We start from the raw sequence: 19,077 nt of genomic DNA, 5'->3' as shown, positions 1-19,077 counted from the left end.
TACCCAACAACATGTTATAAGCAGAGAAGGCGTTGACGACAAGGTACCTAATGCTCTCTGTTCGTGACGCGGTGCCATCTGTGAAGGTAGTCCTCAACTCCAAGTATCCCGCACCTATACCTGGTCTCCTGCGAAACCGTAGAGACAGCCGCCATAAGGGCCTTAGCATGTCGGGGGATAGTTGCAGTTTGTTGAAGGTCGTCTAGAACATTACGTCTGCCGAGCTTCCCTGATCTACTAGCACACGGTGCACCTTCCTTCCTACGATTACCGCCGAAATCACCACTGGATCGTTGTCATGGGGGACAACGTCCTCTAGGTCGGCCTTAGTAAAGACCAGGTCTACGTCGAAGGCATCGTCGGTTCTCTTTGCTTCTACCGACATTACCGTTCGTGCGTATCTCCTTCGCTGAGAAGCGGTATAGCCTCCGCCCGAGAACCCTCCTGCGATGGTATGGACCTCACCATGCACGGGGACTTCATGCCCCAGACCACCCCCTGTTGTCGCCGCATCCTCGGTCCTCTGTTTCTCTTGCAGATAATCTCTTAGGAGACCGTTCTTCACCAACTCATCTAGTTGGTGTCCCAGCGCTAAGCAATTGCGTATGGGGTGCTCGTATGCTTTGTGGAACTCACACCAGGCGTTCTCATTGGGCCCGAGCCTCTTGTCGATCTTGGGAGGCACCTTCAGCCTCTATTCTATGTTTGGGATAGCGATGAGGTCTTTTAGTTCCACTATGAAGTTGTGCCTTGGCGACATGTTATCTCTCCCACGCCCCCTCGTATTAGGCCTTTGATAGGATTGTTGTTTCACGAGGGCCTTATCTCTGTCGTCGCCTCGTGGACCCTTAGGGTTTGAGGGCGACCTACTGCGCGTGGCCGCGTGGAGACCACGCATGTGCACTTCTCACTAACTTCATGTGCGAAAATCGAGTGAATTTTGGGATGTTCTCAAGTTAATATCCGCTCAAGCGAGAGGATTTTTGCTTGAGAGAGGTTCATTCTCGCTCAAACAAGATAATTTTTGCTCAAGCTAAAAAAATGAAATTTTTATTTTTGCCTATGGAAACTTGGTTTATTATATATTTTATTTTTATTAAATATAAATTTTTATTTATTTAATTATATGATAAAAAGTAAATAATTATGCATTTATGTGAAATTTGTTATATATATTGAATTGTTTAGAAATTTAAACTTTGATGTGATTTAATGGTGTTCAATGAAGTATGTAATGATGTGAAAATGTGATTGAGACATAGTATTTTTAGGAAAAAAGTTACCATGTTTAAATATTTAGGATAGTGTATTGATTTGTTATGTACTCTTTAAAAGGAACGATCTCGAGTCTACTAGTATCTTGGAATCATATAGATGAAAAGTACCAGGTGGTGAGAGTTGAAGGAGGTTCATATGATTATGTCTGGAGTGTGAAAAAAAACCTGGTCTTTCAGATTATATGAACCCTGTCCTACGAAGAGGTTGAGGTTGAGATATTTTTATATGCATGGTTACGTGGATTCACAATGGGTTGTATGACAAGTGCAGGTCTCTCAATGTTAATTTTAATATTGGTTTTCCCAAAGTAGAGTCAAGTGTTTATGTGTTGTGGGTCAATAGAAGTCTGACATGAGAAAGATGAATTATGAATTTGATAGACACTTGATGGTTTTGTGAAAATGTATGAAAGTTGATGTCTTTATGTTTGTTAATTAAAATTGAAATTATATAGAATTTTTTTTACTAGTTTACCTTTTTATTTGTTGTGTTTTGTTTTCTTTAACTATGATAATCATGTATTCGTGTATTTACACGGAAATAAATGAGGTTGCAGGTGATAGAGCTCCTCAATGAGCAGCTAGAAGATGTGATGTTTTTATTTTGAATGTTTTATTTTTAAACTTTTATATATATTAAAATCTCTATAAAGAAAATATATATTAAGATATTTATATACATTTATCTTTATGTTAATTAAAAATTACATACCTATTATATTAGTTTTTAGACGTGAGAATTTAGGACCTTACATTAGAATCAAGAAAATGTCTTATGATAATAAGAATAAAAAATTCTCTTAACATCTCTATTAAGAAAAATGATAAGACATTTTAAAAATTAAAATTAATAAAATCTTATCTAAGATCAATATACAATATCTTGATAAAAGAAAGTTTTTTAAAAAATAAAAATATTTTTAGTTATTGTAAATTTCTATACCATTACCATCTCTTCAGCTAATATCTCCATGAATTTATAAAAAAATAATTTCTAAACTCTTATACCAAATTGAAAAAAAAAATAGAATTCGCTTTATGATATTCATTTATATGTATTTTTATATATAGATACATTGTTTTTTATGATATTCATTGTTTTTTATAGTATTTTACTATTACAAATTAGAAGTTAAATAAGAAAGTTACAAATCAATTACAAATTAGGAGTTAAATAAGACACTTACAAATGAAAACTAAATTACCGAAATTTTGATTATACCATCTTTTGTACAAAGTTAAAGACAAGTATATAATTTAGACATTCAAATATCTTCATTTCAACATGGAATGACAATAAAACACAAGTTAATACCTCAAACCTTGTTAGCTACTCCAAAATTGGCTTTGGGTAAATAATATTGGCTACCGTTTTTGAATGGATTTTTCTATTTTCTGAATGGATTCCCTTAATTCCTTTTGAGCATTACACCTTGAAGGTGAAATAATAATGTCTTTCCAAATAGAACCTAATCCCATTATAAGACTTGGTTCCTTGTAAAGTTCGTAGATGGAATCAGCTTCAGTGTTTACTCTGCCTATCATTTCCAATAAATTTATTTCTTTCCGATCTAGCAGATTGTGATCATCATCCTTCCACCATACAAGCTGTCATGTGTTACTACCTTGTTAGCCTTTTGACTTTAAATTAATTGTACACAAGTCTATAATTAATCATTTCATCACAAGAGTTTTCAAAAGTTGTTGGAATTTACCTCTGCTGGTCCACCAACAGCATTTGTACAGTACAGTCTGGCATCATCAACAAGTTCGCAATATCTAGGAAATGCATTGGCAAATCTTTTGTGAGATTTCAGTTGTGAATTTACCCTCACTGCTCTCCCTGTCATAACAGCTCTCCTATCAAAATTCCATTGGAAAATGTTCATTGTCATATCCATATAAAACCAATTCCCAAACTAATAACATGGTAGAAGTTGCAAACATATATGCATACCTAATGCCTCTAACAACAGCAAGATAGGCATCACAAACCACACCAACGAGCTTAATTCTGTAAGGCTTTCGTGTGCTTGGTTGTTGTTGTTCTTCTGCCCCATTTAGTTGCTCCCAGTAATTTTCAGTAATTATTGTACCATCCTCAGATACTTTATACCCTACACCCATCCGGTACCTATATTTGTGAACATTTCTTGTCATAGCAATAGTTTGTTCCACGAATGGTTTCCATGATAAGGTACCATCCATGATTACATCTCGACCCTCATTTAAAGCTGTCACTAGCAGAGATGATGCAGCATTAGTGGACGATTGATGCACCTGTTCAGATTTCAATCATTAGCTTATAAACTTCTATTATATCTCATCCATAGACATAGCTAAATTACGAAAGAAGGTATTGACAAAGAAGCATACAAGTTCGGCAGTTTGGAGCATGTCATCATAATGACCTCTTGAACTAAGGGCTCTGAATATGACATCACGCTCTTTAAAAGCATCTGCCTCAACCACTACAGCATTTGAAGTTACTCCTGACCAAGATGATCTGCCAAACCGATCAATACATATAAAAGTTAAATCTATGTAAATTTCCAAAGCTAGCCAATTTAATATGTTCATATAAAAGTTAAATATGTTGCTTACTCTTTAAGAATGTCTTTAAGAATGGTGCTTTTTCCGGCTCCCATGCCACCTCCCATGAGTAGAAGCACTGGACATCTCTCACTGTTGATAGCGGAGATCGTGTGATTCCTCTTTTGTTTGTCACCATTTATTACTTTCATTTCTTCCACCAAAGTAGTAAACACTCTAGCCACTTTTAGATTCTTACTTACTCTTTCAAACCTCTGTTCCCTGTACACCAACCACCATCATTACTTCAACTAAATTTGTCTAAATAATTCATTAATATTTCAATTTATACATTTAAATATTATTACTAACTACTTTTTTTCATTGTTAAATTAGTTACATATAAGTCCATCAAATTTACCTTGTAGCTGTTAATAGAATCTTTTTTAGCTCTTTTCTCTTTGGTGACTCAGCACTCAATGCCTGCACTTGATGCAAGGGAATTAAACACAAATATCTTTTACAATACAATTTTTTTTATTAAATTAACAAAAGTATGACTTGAACAAAGAAACACATAAAAAAGTACGTAAGTAAATATAAACAATGCAGTGATAATTAATAATGGAGTAGTCACCTACAACTCTGCCCTCTATGATTCTGCCATTCACCTCACACCCTATTCCCTCGCATTTCATAATGCATATTTCAATGATATCGTAAATGTTTAGATTTGTATATAATTTTTTTTACTTATTTGTTAAAAGAAGTACTCGATATAAAAGTTGAAACTCTAAAATATATGAAAAGTAAATTATTATTCATATAAGAGAAAAAAAGAGTATAAATTCATGTACTTTTTGACCCATGTAAATGCAAGTAAGACCAACTCAAGTGAACTATGTTGCTTATGTCCAAAAATCATTTTTACACACTTTGAAAATTCAGAAAAAAAAACTTTAATAATAAACAAAATATAGTCACCTAAAAAGTAATATTCATTTATTAATAAGAGTTAACGTTTTCCTTAAAAGCTCCATAAAAAGAAGTTGTTAATCCTTCATTTAGCTACTGTCTCAAGTTTTTATAGAAGAGTAAAACAATACAATATTTTTTTAGAGTAATTAAAATGTTGAACTTTTTAAATTAATAATATTTCAAAAGTCTAACTGTTAAAGAACAAGTATTATTAACACTACTTCTCTTAACTTAATATTTTTCTATATTAATTCTCAAGTTGTAATACTTTTCTTTTATTTCTTTATTTATGCTCTAATTGATATAAAATGTACAATAGAATGACGAAAAGGTTTACTTACAATAATAAGAATTAAAATTTCCTTAACATGTCTATTAAGAAAATTGATAAGACATTTTAAAAATTAAAATTAATAAAATATCAATCTATAATATCTTGATAAAAAAAGTTTAAATAAAAAAAATATTTTTAATTAAAACTCTAAACAAGTAGAGTCATAAAAAATAATAAATATTTTGTATTTAAAAAAAGCATTTAACACTTTTTTATATTTAATTGCATATATTGAATGTATGGATCGTAATCAATACCCGATAATCCTATTTGATAGATCTTAAACTACACATAGTAAATAATTGAGAAAATAAATAAGTTGGACCTTGAAAAAAATTAATAAACTATTATCGAGATAATAAAAATAGAGAAAGTAAAATAATCTTGATATATTGACAATCCAATAGTAAATTGCCTCAAATTACAACCTTTAAAAATAAGAAAAAATAATATTTTATCAAAAATATATGAAGTATTTGAAAAGAAGGAGAAATTTAAAAAAAATTATAAATTAATATCTTTAACTATATAGTTATAAAAGTAACATTTTTAATAGTGAAAATATACCTGACTAATGACATAAGAAGCTTGGTTCCAATGAAATGCGAAATAAGTGAGGATGCATTGCTCAAACTCATGAATCAATTTCCCTGGTAAAGTGGGGTCCTTCTGATCAGCAAGATATTCAACAATACTTTCCTCACATTCCTTCCATTTTATCAAATATTCATCGGCCAATCTGCACACTGCTGGAACCTCGCTCTCTACCAATCGCATTTGCCTAGCTGCAAAACACACATTCACCATTCAACAAACTCATCATCTATGTAACTATGTTTTCTTTCTTTTTTTTTCCCTTTTTTTTTAAATTATAATCAACGAAATCACATGGTTTGAATTCTAATAAAAATATTCTCAACGCCAAGAAAAAGTCAAAGTATAATACTGAATTTCAAGCAGGGTGTGCATACAGGACAAATTTCAACTACACTTCCTTCTTTTAATATTGTCAAACTTATGATCGCGTGGAATATTAATGTCCCATTGAAAATATTATACATTGTAACAATAGTTCATGACCACCCTAACTCATTTTTTTCTCTTTTTTTTTTCCGGAAAAGAAGGAAAATGAAAACTGATTTATAAATTAGATTACTCCAACCAGTTTAATACTAATTTTCCTTTTTAGTAAAAGAAAAAAAAATCGGATCAAATAAAATTTGAAGAAAAATACTTTTTGATTTGTACTTTTCCTTTCCCTTTTCAATATTTAGTAACTATCATTTAAATTTAAGCTCTAAAACAATAGGTGAATCGTTTTATTTGTGCGATAAAGTTGATGTAATCTTTGCCGATAAAGTTTAATAATAATGAGAAACGGACAAGACTAGTCGCTGTTAACCCCTGAAAAACAAGCAATGATGAAGCACAATAAATATCAGAGAAAGTGGGTGTAAATTTCTCTCTTACTGTGAGTTTGATTAACGTGCTTTAACGCGCTTAGTTTTGGACTTTCATATCCAATCAATTGAAAAATATTAAAAATATGTATAGTAGATGTAATGTTTTAGAAAATTAAATCCAACACGCGCTTGGTTATTATTCCTGTGTGGTATATTTCTATAAAAATTAATTTCAAAGAAAAATAAAAACTTATCTGTATTTTCGAAGAGGTTACTGCGTAAATGAAACGACACAGGCAGGAAAAAGACTATCGTGCCGAGAAATTGGGACGATACGGGGATATAAAAAAAATGAACAAAGAATAAGAAGACCCATTCCATTCACTGGGGCTTAAATTTAAATTAAACAAGATAATCTCTCAACATAATTTTATATTAAAATTTAAAAAATACAGGTCTAATTTAGAAAAAAAATAATTATGAAATAAAATTTATTCTCCTGCTTTGGCACAATTATTCTAGGGCCTTGAAGGAAAAGGTGGAAAATTTCACTTTCTCAACAAGATTATATCACTTATTTCTTATCTAATTATGTCACAATCGGTTTCTTGCTTTTTGTAGGAGTGTTGGGAGTGCATCCATTGATGTTATTAGGAGTTGGGTTTCATCTTGATTATTAGATAATATTAGAAGGATTAATTTGAAGGAGTAGCATGAGAATTAATTAAGGGATAAAGGAGTTTAATTAATTAATTAATTAGTAATTACCGACATAGTGAGAGAACTTCTCAATCTTGATGAGACGGCCAGAGTCTGATGTGCGTAGGTGGGGAATGATGTTGTGGTCTGCGAGCACCCTTGACTGCTCAGAAATTATTCCGGCGAAGGACGCAGTCACAACATGTGAGGCTATCAAGTTAATCACTTTACCGACAGAACCATCTGAAACACAAACAAACAGACAGACATAGCTACGTTTATTAATTTATATGTCTTTAACGATTCAAACATAAGTAGGTTTACTATCATAAGACATACCTTGCAGCTGCATGTTGTTGAAGATTGATTTAGAATGAATGAGAGATGGATGGTGGAAGCAGAGTGAATGGAAGTGGAGCGAAGAGGCCAATGATGGCGTGGCTGCCCAACCTTATTTTATTGTTTCTATCAATTTCTCTTTATTTATAGGATTGGATCAAATGAAATGAAATGAGGAACCACCAGCGAAAGGATAAACAAAAGTCAGTGCACTCCTAACGTGCTTATAGCGACCGTGTTTTTGGTCTTTGCTATAACTTTTCAAAAGTAAACCAAACACGTACTTCCGACTTTTTCTAGTATTTTACGGGGTGTGGACTGGAGTGTCTTCTATCATTATTTTAAGAATTTCTGGTATTTATTTTAAAAAATTACATGATATAAACAAGTATCTTGTATTAACATTGTTTTAGAAACATGGGCTTCAAAATTATAATAATTTTCACTGACTAGTTTTAGAAGCGCATTCCAATAAACTTATACAAATACATCGTACATCCATATCTTTTTTTTTCCTTTTATTGACTTGAAATTGATTTTTTTATTCAAATTTTAGATTTTTTGAATATTAGTAGTAAGAAAATTATTGAAATGAGTTACTTTTAAGAATTTTTAACGTCACAAACAAATTTACATTGTGAAATTTACATTGTGAATTGATTTCTTTTTATCTACAATGAACTAATTACATTAAATAAAATGCGACAATTAAATTATGTCCTAACCCATATACACAAAAGAGGTTAGATACCTTCAATTTAGAACTTATTACAATTTAGTAACATACCATCTCAAAAAAATTTATACATGTTCTACCTATGAATCAAATGGCTTGAACATAAAAAAATATATAACTAGAAGTCCAAAACATCACATAATGATGCAACAACCAACAAACAATATCAAAACCACAAGTTGTCTGGAGTACTTTGTTTCCTTGGTAGCTTGTCTCTAGTAACCAAAACCCAGGAAGCACTGCGCTTCAATATGTTATGTCACTACAAAAAAAAATCAGTATCATCTACAGATTTTTACTCATGGATCTGAGTCCGTAGGTAAATTCAAAATTACCTACGGATATTACCTACGAACAACATTACCTACAGATATTACCTACGAACAACATTACCTACAGATATTACCTACGAACAACATTACCTACGGACATTACCCACAGATTCTGAATCCGTAGGTAAATTCAGCATTACCTACCAACTATTACCCACGGATCTTATTACCTACTAACTTTTACCTACGGATCTCTATTACCTATCAACTATTACCCACGAATCTCTATTATCTACGAACTATCATCCACAAATCTCTATTACCTACCAACTATTATCATAATAATTATATACATAATATTAAAAATATTAATATAATATGAAGAATTATAAAATCATAAATAATAATAACCATAACTAATTTATACATATTATTAATATTATAAAATTAATAATATTAATACAATAATTTAAATAATAAAATTAGTATTATATTAATAATACGAATAATATTTAATATTATTTCATAATATTTAGTAATATTAAAAATATTAAAAATATTTAATAATATTAAAAATATTTAATAATATTTAAAATATTTAATAATATTAATAATAATATTAATATTAATAATATTATTAATATTAATAATAATAATTATTCCTGCCGGTTGACTCGCTCTATCGGATGACTCTAACAATTGTTACCGCCCTTCAAGTCTTGCTTGAGAAACGCACCTTCTTAATCAAGAAACCTCTCACCTGCAAAAGACAAAGGGACGCCCTAGCGGCCGTTTGCACTCCGACGCTCAAGTCAGTATTAGGGCAAAGAAACACCAAGTGTGTATATTAGCTTCAGTCTTAGAAACTGCGTACCTTACTAGGGTTCTTGGCACCCTTTATATAGGCTGAAACTAGGGTTTACCTTTGTGTTGTTACCCTTATCTAGGGTTCTTGGGAAAGTGTCCCTGTGCCACTATTTAGGTAATCTTAGCGTATCTAGCACATGGAACCTTCCTTAACTGGAGTGCAACGAATAATCAGAGTGGCCGCTTGGGTACCAACTTGTGCACCCATTCTTTAGCGCCATCTGCTTCGTGGGTGCCTTAAGTATTCACGTGCCATGCATGCAGCTTCCTTGGAAACCCTAACCCTAATGAGTTTTAACGCCACCCAGGATTATCCTCACGTGTTGCGCCTTCATGTGTCATACATGTTGAATCAAGTGTGTTCAAGCTTTGAAGAATCCAAACCCTTTGAAGGTTGATGGAAGGCAGGATGTGCTTGCTATTGTAGAGGTGTTTTAGAATAGGATATGGGGTAGATTTTATGTGTAAATCCACTCTTGATTGAATCCAAAGCTTAAGCATTCTCAAACCTTTTAATTAAAAGTTTTTTTCAAACTAAGTGAAAAACAACCTGTTGTTTTGTCGAAACAACCGATTGTTTTATACTTAGGTGTTTTTAGAAAGGCTGAAAACTATTTTTGATGGTTGACTTGCTGTCAAACCAAAACAACCGATTGATTCGAGCATTCAACCGATTGTTTATTTTGGGACCATAACAGGAAACTGTTTTGTGCTTTGACTGAGCATTAAATGATTTTATAACTGATTACGCTCCGGTTTTAAATGCTTTGATCAGTCTTTGAATGCAATAAATAGTTTGTTGTGTTTATGTAACAAACAAGAACTTAGTTTTAATACAAGAAAAACAGATTTGAGTTTTTCACTGATTTTGCTTTTGAAGAGTTGGAGATTGCTTTGAGATTACTTTGAGATTACTTTGATCAAGAGAGTGTGATATAGGATTTCCATCTTGTATTGATTTCAGATCTTTTCTTTAACAAGTGTAATCCTTTTGTACTTTGAAGAAACTCTGTGTGTGAAGCTGAGAAGTGTTATGTGTTCTTGAGGTTGTCAAGATCAACATTCTTAGTTGTGTTTGTGCTGAGCCAAAGGAAATGTGTGTCTTGAGGGGATCAATGTCACTTCTTTGGTGGTGTTGTAAGTAATCTAGGGTTGATTGCTTAGTGGATTCCCCAGTGGTTTCTGGGAAGACTGGATGTAGCTCTTGGTTAAGGGTGAACCAGTATAAACTTGTGTGTTCAATCTCTCTATCCTTAAACTCTTTAAATTCAGTTTATATTTTGTGAACTGGTATAAACAACCAATTGTTTTTCTGGTGCTGTGCTATATTGCTTTGTGTTTTTGGCAAACTGAATTCTTAATCAAGTTTTCTCGAAGTAATTTCATTCTAGACTTAAAAGTTTGCGAAAACCCTCTTTAAACCATTCACCCCCCCCCCTCTAGTTTAAAGCCATACATTCTAACAATTGGCATCTAGAGCTTGGTACTTGAAAGATAATCAAGTTTGATCCGAAAATCTTTTTCTATGGCTGGAAAACTATCTTTTGAGGAAGGTGCTTCAATCTACAAACCACATTTGTTTAGTGGTTTGAATTATAAGTATTGGGAGGCTAGAATGAAAATCTTTGTTGAATCCATTGATCAAGGAATTTGGGATTCAATCGAAAATGGCCCTTTCATTCCAAAGCTTAAAAAGAATGGATCTTTTATTGAAAAACCTTGGTCCCAATGGACCAATGAAGAATGTAAGATGGCCAAGCTTGATTGTACTTCTCAAAACGTATTAGCTTCTGCACTAGATGTTAGAATATATGGCCTTAAACGAGAGGGGGGTGAATTGTTTAAGAAAGATTTTCGTAAACTTTTAAGCCTAGAATGAAAATACTTCAAGAAAACCTTGATTAAGAAATCAGTTTTCAAAACATTAAGCAAATGCACAATACTGGAAAAACAATCGGTTGTTTTACCGGAACAATCGGTTGTTTATACCAGTTATCAAATAACAAAACTGAATTTAAAGAGATAGAGATAGAGAGATTGTACATAGTTGTTTATACTGGTTCACTCCAAACCCAGAGCTACATTTAGTCTTCTCAGAAACCCTGAGGAAATCCACTAAGCAATCACACCTTGATCACTTACACAACAACCAAGAGAATGACCTTGAACACCTCAAGAAACACACTCTCCTTGGTTAACACACCTACACCAAGATTGTTGATCTTGGTCCCCTCAAAAACACACAACCAATCTTAGCAAGCACAGAAATGAAACTTGTTTCACAGAGTACAAGGATTACACTTGTTACAGAAGATAATCTGAAATCAATACAAGCAGAATCCTATTCCACAACTTTGATCAATCACACACTCTTAGCAATCTCAGCTCTTTGAAAAACTCAAAAACTCTTAGCAAAAACTTGTCAAAGATTCATTGTCAAATCTGTTTTTCTGAATTTATTCAAAGATGTAGTTTGTTATCAAATCTTAATAAACTCTTAAATTGCATTAAAAGATTGGTTAAAGCATTTAATGATTGGAGCGTAAGCAGTTAAAACATTTAAAGCTCAGTCAAAGATAAAACAGTTTTTTTGTTATGGTCCCAAAACAAACAATCGGTTGTTTCTTCGAATCAATCGGTTGTTTTGGTTCTTAACAGTTCAACCATTTTAAAAACAGTTTTCAATCTTTTTCTCAAAACACCTAAGTATAAACAATCGGTTGTTTCGACAAAACAATCGATTGTTTTAACTTAGTTTGAAAACATTTTACTTTCACAAAGATTGAGATGCTTATGCTTTAGATTTAATCAAAGGGTGGATTACAACATCGAAACTACCCCAAAACTAAGCTAAACAACAAGATTGGAATATTAAAATAAAATAATAATATTATTTTATTTGGAGTTAGGATTTGAACTCAGGACCAAGTACAGAGTATCAACCTAACCACTGGGACATAGAAAAAAAAGAAGAAGAAATAGAAAAAAAGAAAAGAAGAGAAAAAAAAAAGGAAGAAGAAGAGGAAAACAGAAATAGAAAAAAAACAAGAGGAAAACAGAAAAAAAAATAGTTCTTATTCAGTGCATACTTGGTGTTTGTTAAAAAGTCTAAAAGTGTCCTGTCTACATATTTTATTTTCTCTATATATTGTTTTTGCTTGCTGTTTTTTTAATTGTCTTGCTTGTTTGTTGATAATGAAATTGTTCTTCACTATTTTGTTCTTTACTATTATTTTTAATTGATTCTGATTGCTACTTTTGAAAGTGATTATGGATTATTGATTGCTTGATTCTTGTAAGAACCTTAAGTAGAGAAAGAGTGGTAAAAGGCAGTGTGATCATTAGAAAAAAAAGCCTTATTGTGTGAAACACGAGTGTTGAGTGTAAACACGTGGGAAAGTGGTGTGAGGCCCAAACTTATTGTTATTTGTAATCTGTTTACTTGAGCATGGCAGGGGAACCGTCAGATAGTGGACTGTCTCAACTATAGATGCAAGCCTTAACACAACACTTGGAAAGGATAATGAAACAACAAAGTGATGGACTCCATGAGAGGTTGGATCAAATGGAGCAAGCACAACAAGTAAATCCAGAAAATAGAGGAGGAGATAGGAGGAGGAGAAGAGAAAATAATGGAGAACAAAGAACTCTAAGAATTGATGGAATAAAATTAAATATTCCCACATTCAATGGGAAAAGTGATCCTGATGCTTACTTGGAGTGGGAAATTAAAGTAGAGCATGTGTTTGCTTGCAATGAGTATAATGAGGAGCAGAAGATGAAGTTGGCAACAACTGAATTTTCACATTATGCCTTAACTTGGTGGAATAAATACCAAAGGTAGAGAATTAGATATGAGGAACCCATGGTGAACACTTGGGCAGAAATGAAAAGGATTATGAGGAAGAGATATATTCCGACAAGCTACAATAGGGATTTGCAACTCAAACTTCAGAGAATGACTCAAGGAAATAAAAGTGAGGAAGAGTATTTTAAAGAGATGGAGGTGACCATGATTAGAGCTGGAAAGAATGAAGAAAATGAAGCAATCATGGCAAGATTTTTGAATGGATTGAATCATGATATTAGGGATGTTGTGGAGATGCAAGAGTATGTTGGCATGAAAGAGTTGTTGTACAAGGCTAACCAAGTAGAACAACAACTCAAGAGGAAGGGAATCATGAGGAGTTCTAACAATAATAAAAATTTCAATTGGAAGGATAAGGCGATGAAGGATAAAGGAGTTCCCTCAAGTTCAGTCACATCTTCAAGTAGGAAGTCACCTCATAGATATAGTAACTCACCACCTAAAAGGAAAACAAGTGAGGTAAAATGTTTCAAATGCTTGGGAAGAGGACATTATGCTTCAGAATGTCCAACAAAAAAGAATATGATCAGTTTATCAAAGACACAAATAGTCAGTGAACCTTCAAGTGAAGAAGAGAAGGAAGAGGTAGAGGAGGAGTTGGATACATTGGAGGGTGATTTGTTGATGATTCGAAGGCTTATGGGAAGCAAAATGCAAGCTTTGGACCAAACCCAAAGGGAAAATATTTTCCATACTAGATGTTCCATTCAAGGGAAAATATGTTCACTCATAGTTGATGGAGGAAGTTGCACCAATGTAGCTAGCTCAAGACTAGTTACCAAATTGAATTTGGAGACAAAACCGCACCCAAGGCCATACAAGCTTCAATGGCTTAGTGAAGATGGAGAGATGACAGTGAGTAAACAAGTGGAGGTGAACCTATCCATAGGACAATATAATGACAATGTCTTGTGTGATGTGGTTCCAATGGAGGCAACTCACATTTTGTTAGGGAGGCCGTGGCAGTTTGACACCAAGGCTATTCATGATGGCTTCACCAATAAAATCTCTTTCATGCAGAATAATAAGAAGATCATTCTCAAACCCTTATCTCCTAGAGAGGTGTGTGAGGATCAAATCAAATTGAGAGAAAAGAGAGTCCAAGAGAAAAGAGAGATGAGTGAAACACCAAAACAGAGCAAGAGTGAAACACCTAAAAAGAGAGAAACACATGAGAGAAAAATGAGTGGATTACTGAAAGTGAATGAAGTGAAGAAGTTGCTACTTTCTAGCAAACCTCTTTATTTACCTTATTGCAAAAACAACACTTTGGTTGATAACCATTCTAACCAAATTAATTTTCTTCCTAGTGTTGATTCTGTTTTGCAGGAAATCCAAACTCAAGTTGAAGAATTGATGAACAAAGGATGGGTACAAGAGACCATGAGCCCATGTGTTGTTCCAATAATTTTGGTGCCTAAAAATGATGGTTATTGGAGGATGTGCACAGATTGCAGAGCACTCAATAACATTACCATTAAGTATAAACACCATATTCCCAGGTTAGATGATTTAATGGATGAATTGTATGGTGGTTGTATATTTTCAAAAATTGACTTAAGAAGTGGTTGCCATCAAATTAGGATTAGGAATGAGAATGAATGGAAAACTGTCTTTACATCAAAATATGGATTGTATGACTGGCGTGTGTTGCTATTTGGGCTAACAAATGCCTCAAGCACTTTTATGAGATTAATGAACTATGTTTTGAGAGAATTTTTGGGCAAATTTGTTGTGGTGTATTTTGATGACATCTTGATCTATAGCACTAGTTTGGAATTACATGAGGAACATTTGTGTGCTGTTTTGAATGTTCTTAGAAAAGAAAAGTTGTATGCTAATCTTGATAAATGCATATTTTGTACTAAACAAATTGCATTCTTGTGTTTTGTGGTAAGTGCCAAAGGAGTTCATGTAGATTATGAAAAGGTGACGGCTATCCAAGAATTATGTTTAAATCATGTTGAGTTTGCTTACAATATGGTTGTTGACAACACATCGAATTGTGATCCATTTGAAATTTTGTATGGATTAAATCCTTTAACTCCAATATATTTGTTAACTATGCCTAACATTTCTATTTTAAAGCATAAATATACACAGGCTAAGGTTGACTATGTGAGAAAGCAACATAAAAAGGTTGAAGCACAAGTTGAAGAAAAAGGTGAAGGTTATTCTGAACAAGTTAACAAAGGAAGAAAGAAAGTAATGTTTGATCCTGGAGATGGGGTCTGGGTACACATGAGGAAAGAAATGTTAACTAGACAAAGAAAATCCAAGCTCCAATCTAGACGGGGTGGACCTTTTCAAGTGTTAGAAATGATTAATGACAATGTGTACAAAATTGATCTTTCAAGTAAGGACAATATGAGTAGCACTTTTAATGTGTCTGATTTGTCTCCTTTTATTGCAGGTGATGAAGCTTTGGATTTAACTTCAAGTCTTTTTCAAGAGGGAGGGAATGATGCGGACATCCTCCAAGGTCTTTCTCAAGAGGGAGGGAATGATGCGGACATCCAAGCCCAAGGGCCACGCACAACAAGATTGGAATATTAAAATAAAATATTATTATTTTATTTGGAGTTAGGATTTGAACTCAGGACCAAGTACAAAGTATCAACCTAACCATTAGGACAAATGATCATTCTTGAAATATAAAGATTGTAGTATCGTCTTATTTTCTTACAAACAAGAAAAGATTTTTTGTAATTTATACACTGTTGAAACTCAGAATAGGGGACAAATATTTTGATAATTTTAGAGAGTGTTTCTCTGCTAGGGTTTTTCCCTGTATCTTGCGATCTTATCAGGAATCCACCAATTCTTGTGGCGATCATCCTTAGGCTTATCAAACTTTGTTTGTGGCGCCTTCCTTTATCCAGGTTTTTATTGTTACTGTTTTGAATTTATTCTGTTCCGTAACCCTAAATTCCCAATTTTATTGTCATTCCTATTTCGATTCATATCAACTAGATACTAATGAGTTTTTCAGGATATCAAAATGCAAATCTGCTAAAGAGATGTGGGACACACTCAAAGCTACTCATGGGAACATCAATGAATCAAAGGAAGTAAGGTCAAGAAGTCAAACACGAAGGAAAAGGAGGCAAAACAGAAAAAGCCTCAACCTCTGCCTCATGGCCAAAAAGGAAGATGACTCAAGTGGTGTAAGTTCTTCTAACTCCTCAAACTCTGAAAATTACATTCAATTGCTTCAAGCTTTTCAAGAAACACATGAAGAAGCTAACCGATTGGCCCTCTTGAACAACCGGTTAAAGGGAATGAATAGCTGGCTTGAAAACAGAGTCAAAACACTGGAAGAGGAATTGGAAAATTCAAAAACAGATTTTGAAAACCTTGAAATAGTTTACAAAAACTCCTCTTGCAAGTGTGATACTCTTATTTGTGAAAATTGCGAAAATTATGAAAAGAAAGTTCATTATCTTGTTAAAACTGTAGATAAGCTTTCTAAAGGTCAATCCAACTTTGAGAATGTCTTGGCATCTCAAAACTGTGTTTTTGGAAAAGCTGGATTGAGTTTTAACCCACAGAACAAGCAAGATAGATTTTCAAAGTCATTTTCGAAACTGCCAGAAAAACAACCGATTGATCTGTCGAAACAACCGGTTGTTACATGCTTCTACTGCATGAAAAGAGGCCATTCTGTCAGATTCTGTAAAAATCAGAAAAATATGTTGTTCCTAGGGGATTTATGAAGTGGATTCCTAAGTGTAGTAAAGGTTCAAATGACGAACGTATAACAAATGGACCCACATTCATAAGGGACCAAATCTTTGTACTTGAAAATCTTCTTTGTAGGAAACCTTGGAGCAGAGCATGCAACAATGGTACCTGGACAGTGGGTGCTCCAAGCACATGACTATGGACAAATCAAAGTTTCTAAGCATCTCCTTTAAGTAAGAAGGGCATGTTACCTATGGGGACAACAACAAGGAGAGGATTCTTGGGAGAGGATCCATAGGAGACAAAGATATCTTGGTCATTTATGATGTTCTCTATGTAGAAGGACTGAAGCACAATCTGCTAAGCATTAGTCAATTGTGTGACAAAGGATATTAGGTTATCTTCAAAACAAACTCCTGTGAAATCTGTCTTCTCAACACAAAAGATGTAATGTTGATTGGTAAGAGAATCAATAATGTTTATCTTCTAGATATCTCTTCACCTTGTTCAATTGGTTGTCTTCTATCCAAGCATGATGAGTCTTGGCTTTGGCATAGAAGAATTGCTCACATTCATATGAATCACTTGAACAAGTTGATTTTTAAAGATCTTGTGATTGAGCTGTCAAAGCTCAAGTTTGAGAAATGCCATATTTGTGAAGCTTGCCAAAAGGGGAAACAAGTGAAAAACTCTTTTAAAATAAAAAATGTTGTTTCTTCTTTAAAACCTCTTGAGCTACTTCATATGGATCTTTTTGGACCTTCAAGAACCATGAGCCTTGGTGGAAACTACTATGCTCTTGTTATTGTGGATGATTTTTCTAGGTTCACTTGGACTCTCTTCTTGGAATAAAAAAGTGATGCCTTTTCTGCATTCAAGAAGCTTGCAAGAAGATTGCAAAATACAAAGAACATCAACACAAGCTCAATAAGAAGTGATCATGGAGGTGAATTCTAAAATGAAAAGTTCAACAAGTTCTGTGAAAAGATGGGAATTCTGCACAATTTTTCAGCACCAAGGACTCCACAACAAAATGGTGTGGTGGAGAGGAAGAACAGGCCCCTTGAAGAGCTAGCTAGAACAATGCTAAGTGAATCTTCTCTTCCTAAGTATTTTTGGGTTGATGCAGTTAACACCTCTTGTTGTGTGATGAGTAGAGTGCTAACTAGGCCAATTCTGAAGAAGACTCCTTATGAACTCTTCAATGGAAGGAAGCCAAACATCAATCATCTTAGAGTTTTCGGTTGCAGATATTTTGTTCTCAACAATGGAAAGGAAAACCTAGGGAAGTTTGATGAAAAAGTTGATCATGGTATCTTCATAGGCTATTCTCTAACTAGTCATGCATACAGAATCTACAACAAGAGGCTAATGACTGTAGAAGAGTCTATTCATGTTGTCTTTGATGAAGTGGATCGCAAAAGCATTCAAATCTCGAAGAACAGTGTTCAAGAGGATGAGCATAACATCAGTTTGGAGAAGCTGGACATCTGTGCAGAAAAACAACCGGTTGATTCCTCGAAACAACTGATTGAAATTCTGCAGCAGAGTGTTGGACGAACTTTCCCTTCCAATCTTTGTAAGATTGCTGGAAGATAGAGAGGATCGACCTCCCAGCAATTCCGTTCAAGCTCACCCAGGGGCGATCTCCAGGATTCTTGGCCTCGAACAGGAAAAGGAAGACGTCTACCGAGGCCGGTAGTCCCAAATGCGCGCACATAATTTAGAACGCCCGCACGAATGCCCAGCTGTTGGGATGGAGCTGGGCAGCGGCGATGTTGAGCTCGGTTAAAAGTTCCCGTTCAAAACGGGTGAAGGGAAGCTTGAGTTTCACCTTCTTGAAGAGGGTAGTATACACGAAGCAGAACAACTCGCCGTTGTTCCCCTAGTCATCTGCGCAGATCGGCACGTCAGGAGGGCAAGGCAGCACCATTAGTTTGTCGTCGTGCTCCTTGTGGAATGAGAGGTTGGGTTCGTCCCCTTTCTTCAACCGTAGCACCGCCAACGCAGAATTTACTGAAGAAGAGTCTCCTTCAGCAAAGTTGAGGTGGCCCATGGGTAGAGTTTCTTGTAGTCTGGAGTGGGAAT

At 34.1% G+C, this 19,077-nt stretch overlaps 2 protein-coding genes across 4 annotated transcripts; one reads left to right on the top strand and one right to left on the bottom strand.

Moving 5' to 3' along the window:
• Nucleotides 1-2,467: 2,467 nt before the first annotated feature.
• On the bottom strand, nt 2,468-7,825 carry LOC137828436 (calmodulin calcium-dependent NAD kinase). Of its 3 annotated transcripts, none has more exons than XR_011083878.2 (9): nt 7,563-7,797; nt 7,293-7,466; nt 5,689-5,906; nt 4,231-4,292; nt 3,882-4,091; nt 3,654-3,783; nt 3,235-3,557; nt 2,993-3,120; nt 2,468-2,885 (listed from the first exon to the last, which is right to left on the bottom strand). XR_011083878.2 is itself a non-coding variant. In XM_068635016.2 (9 exons), the coding sequence occupies exons 1-9, from the start codon at nt 7,573-7,575 to the stop codon at nt 2,643-2,645; spliced, it is 1,518 nt and encodes a 505-aa protein (XP_068491117.2). In that variant the 5' UTR covers nt 7,576-7,825; the 3' UTR covers nt 2,468-2,642. The 3 variants fall into 3 exon arrangements, 2 of the variants coding, with proteins under 2 accessions (XP_068491117.2, XP_068491118.2); XM_068635016.2 differs by having other exon boundaries at nt 2,993-3,137; nt 7,563-7,825; XM_068635017.2 differs by having other exon boundaries at nt 2,993-3,137; nt 7,297-7,466; nt 7,563-7,761.
• Nucleotides 7,826-13,308: 5,483 nt separating this feature from the next.
• LOC137829223 (uncharacterized) lies at nt 13,309-15,861 on the top strand. Its single transcript, XM_068636021.2, has one exon. The coding sequence runs from the start codon at nt 13,324-13,326 to the stop codon at nt 15,859-15,861; it is 2,538 nt and encodes an 845-aa protein (XP_068492122.2). The 5' UTR covers nt 13,309-13,323.
• Nucleotides 15,862-19,077: the final 3,216 nt, after the last annotated feature.

Source organism: Phaseolus vulgaris, chromosome 7, assembly GCF_051622355.1.
Source record: "Phaseolus vulgaris cultivar YP4 chromosome 7, ASM5162235v1, whole genome shotgun sequence".
In the NCBI taxonomy this organism is placed as follows: domain Eukaryota; kingdom Viridiplantae; phylum Streptophyta; class Magnoliopsida; order Fabales; family Fabaceae; genus Phaseolus; species Phaseolus vulgaris.
The sequence above is the reverse complement of the archived record's forward strand: the minus strand, read 5'-3'. Positions and strand labels throughout refer to the sequence as shown.

What these genes read in the sequence shown, in the direction of transcription:
- LOC137828436 (XM_068635016.2), bottom strand. An exon ending in TGCTCCAAACTGCCGAACTT is followed by an intron (nt 3,558 to 3,653) that starts GTATGCTTCTTT and finishes AAATCTGAACAG; the next exon opens with GTGCATCAATCGTCCACTAA. An exon ending in GCTGTTGTTAGAGGCATTAG is followed by an intron (nt 3,138 to 3,234) that starts GTATGCATATAT and finishes GAATTTTGATAG; the next exon opens with GAGAGCTGTTATGACAGGGA.
- LOC137829223 (XM_068636021.2), top strand. Translation starts at nt 13,324, where the DNA reads ATGAAAAGGATTATGAGGAAGAGATATATTCCGACAAGCTACAATAGG.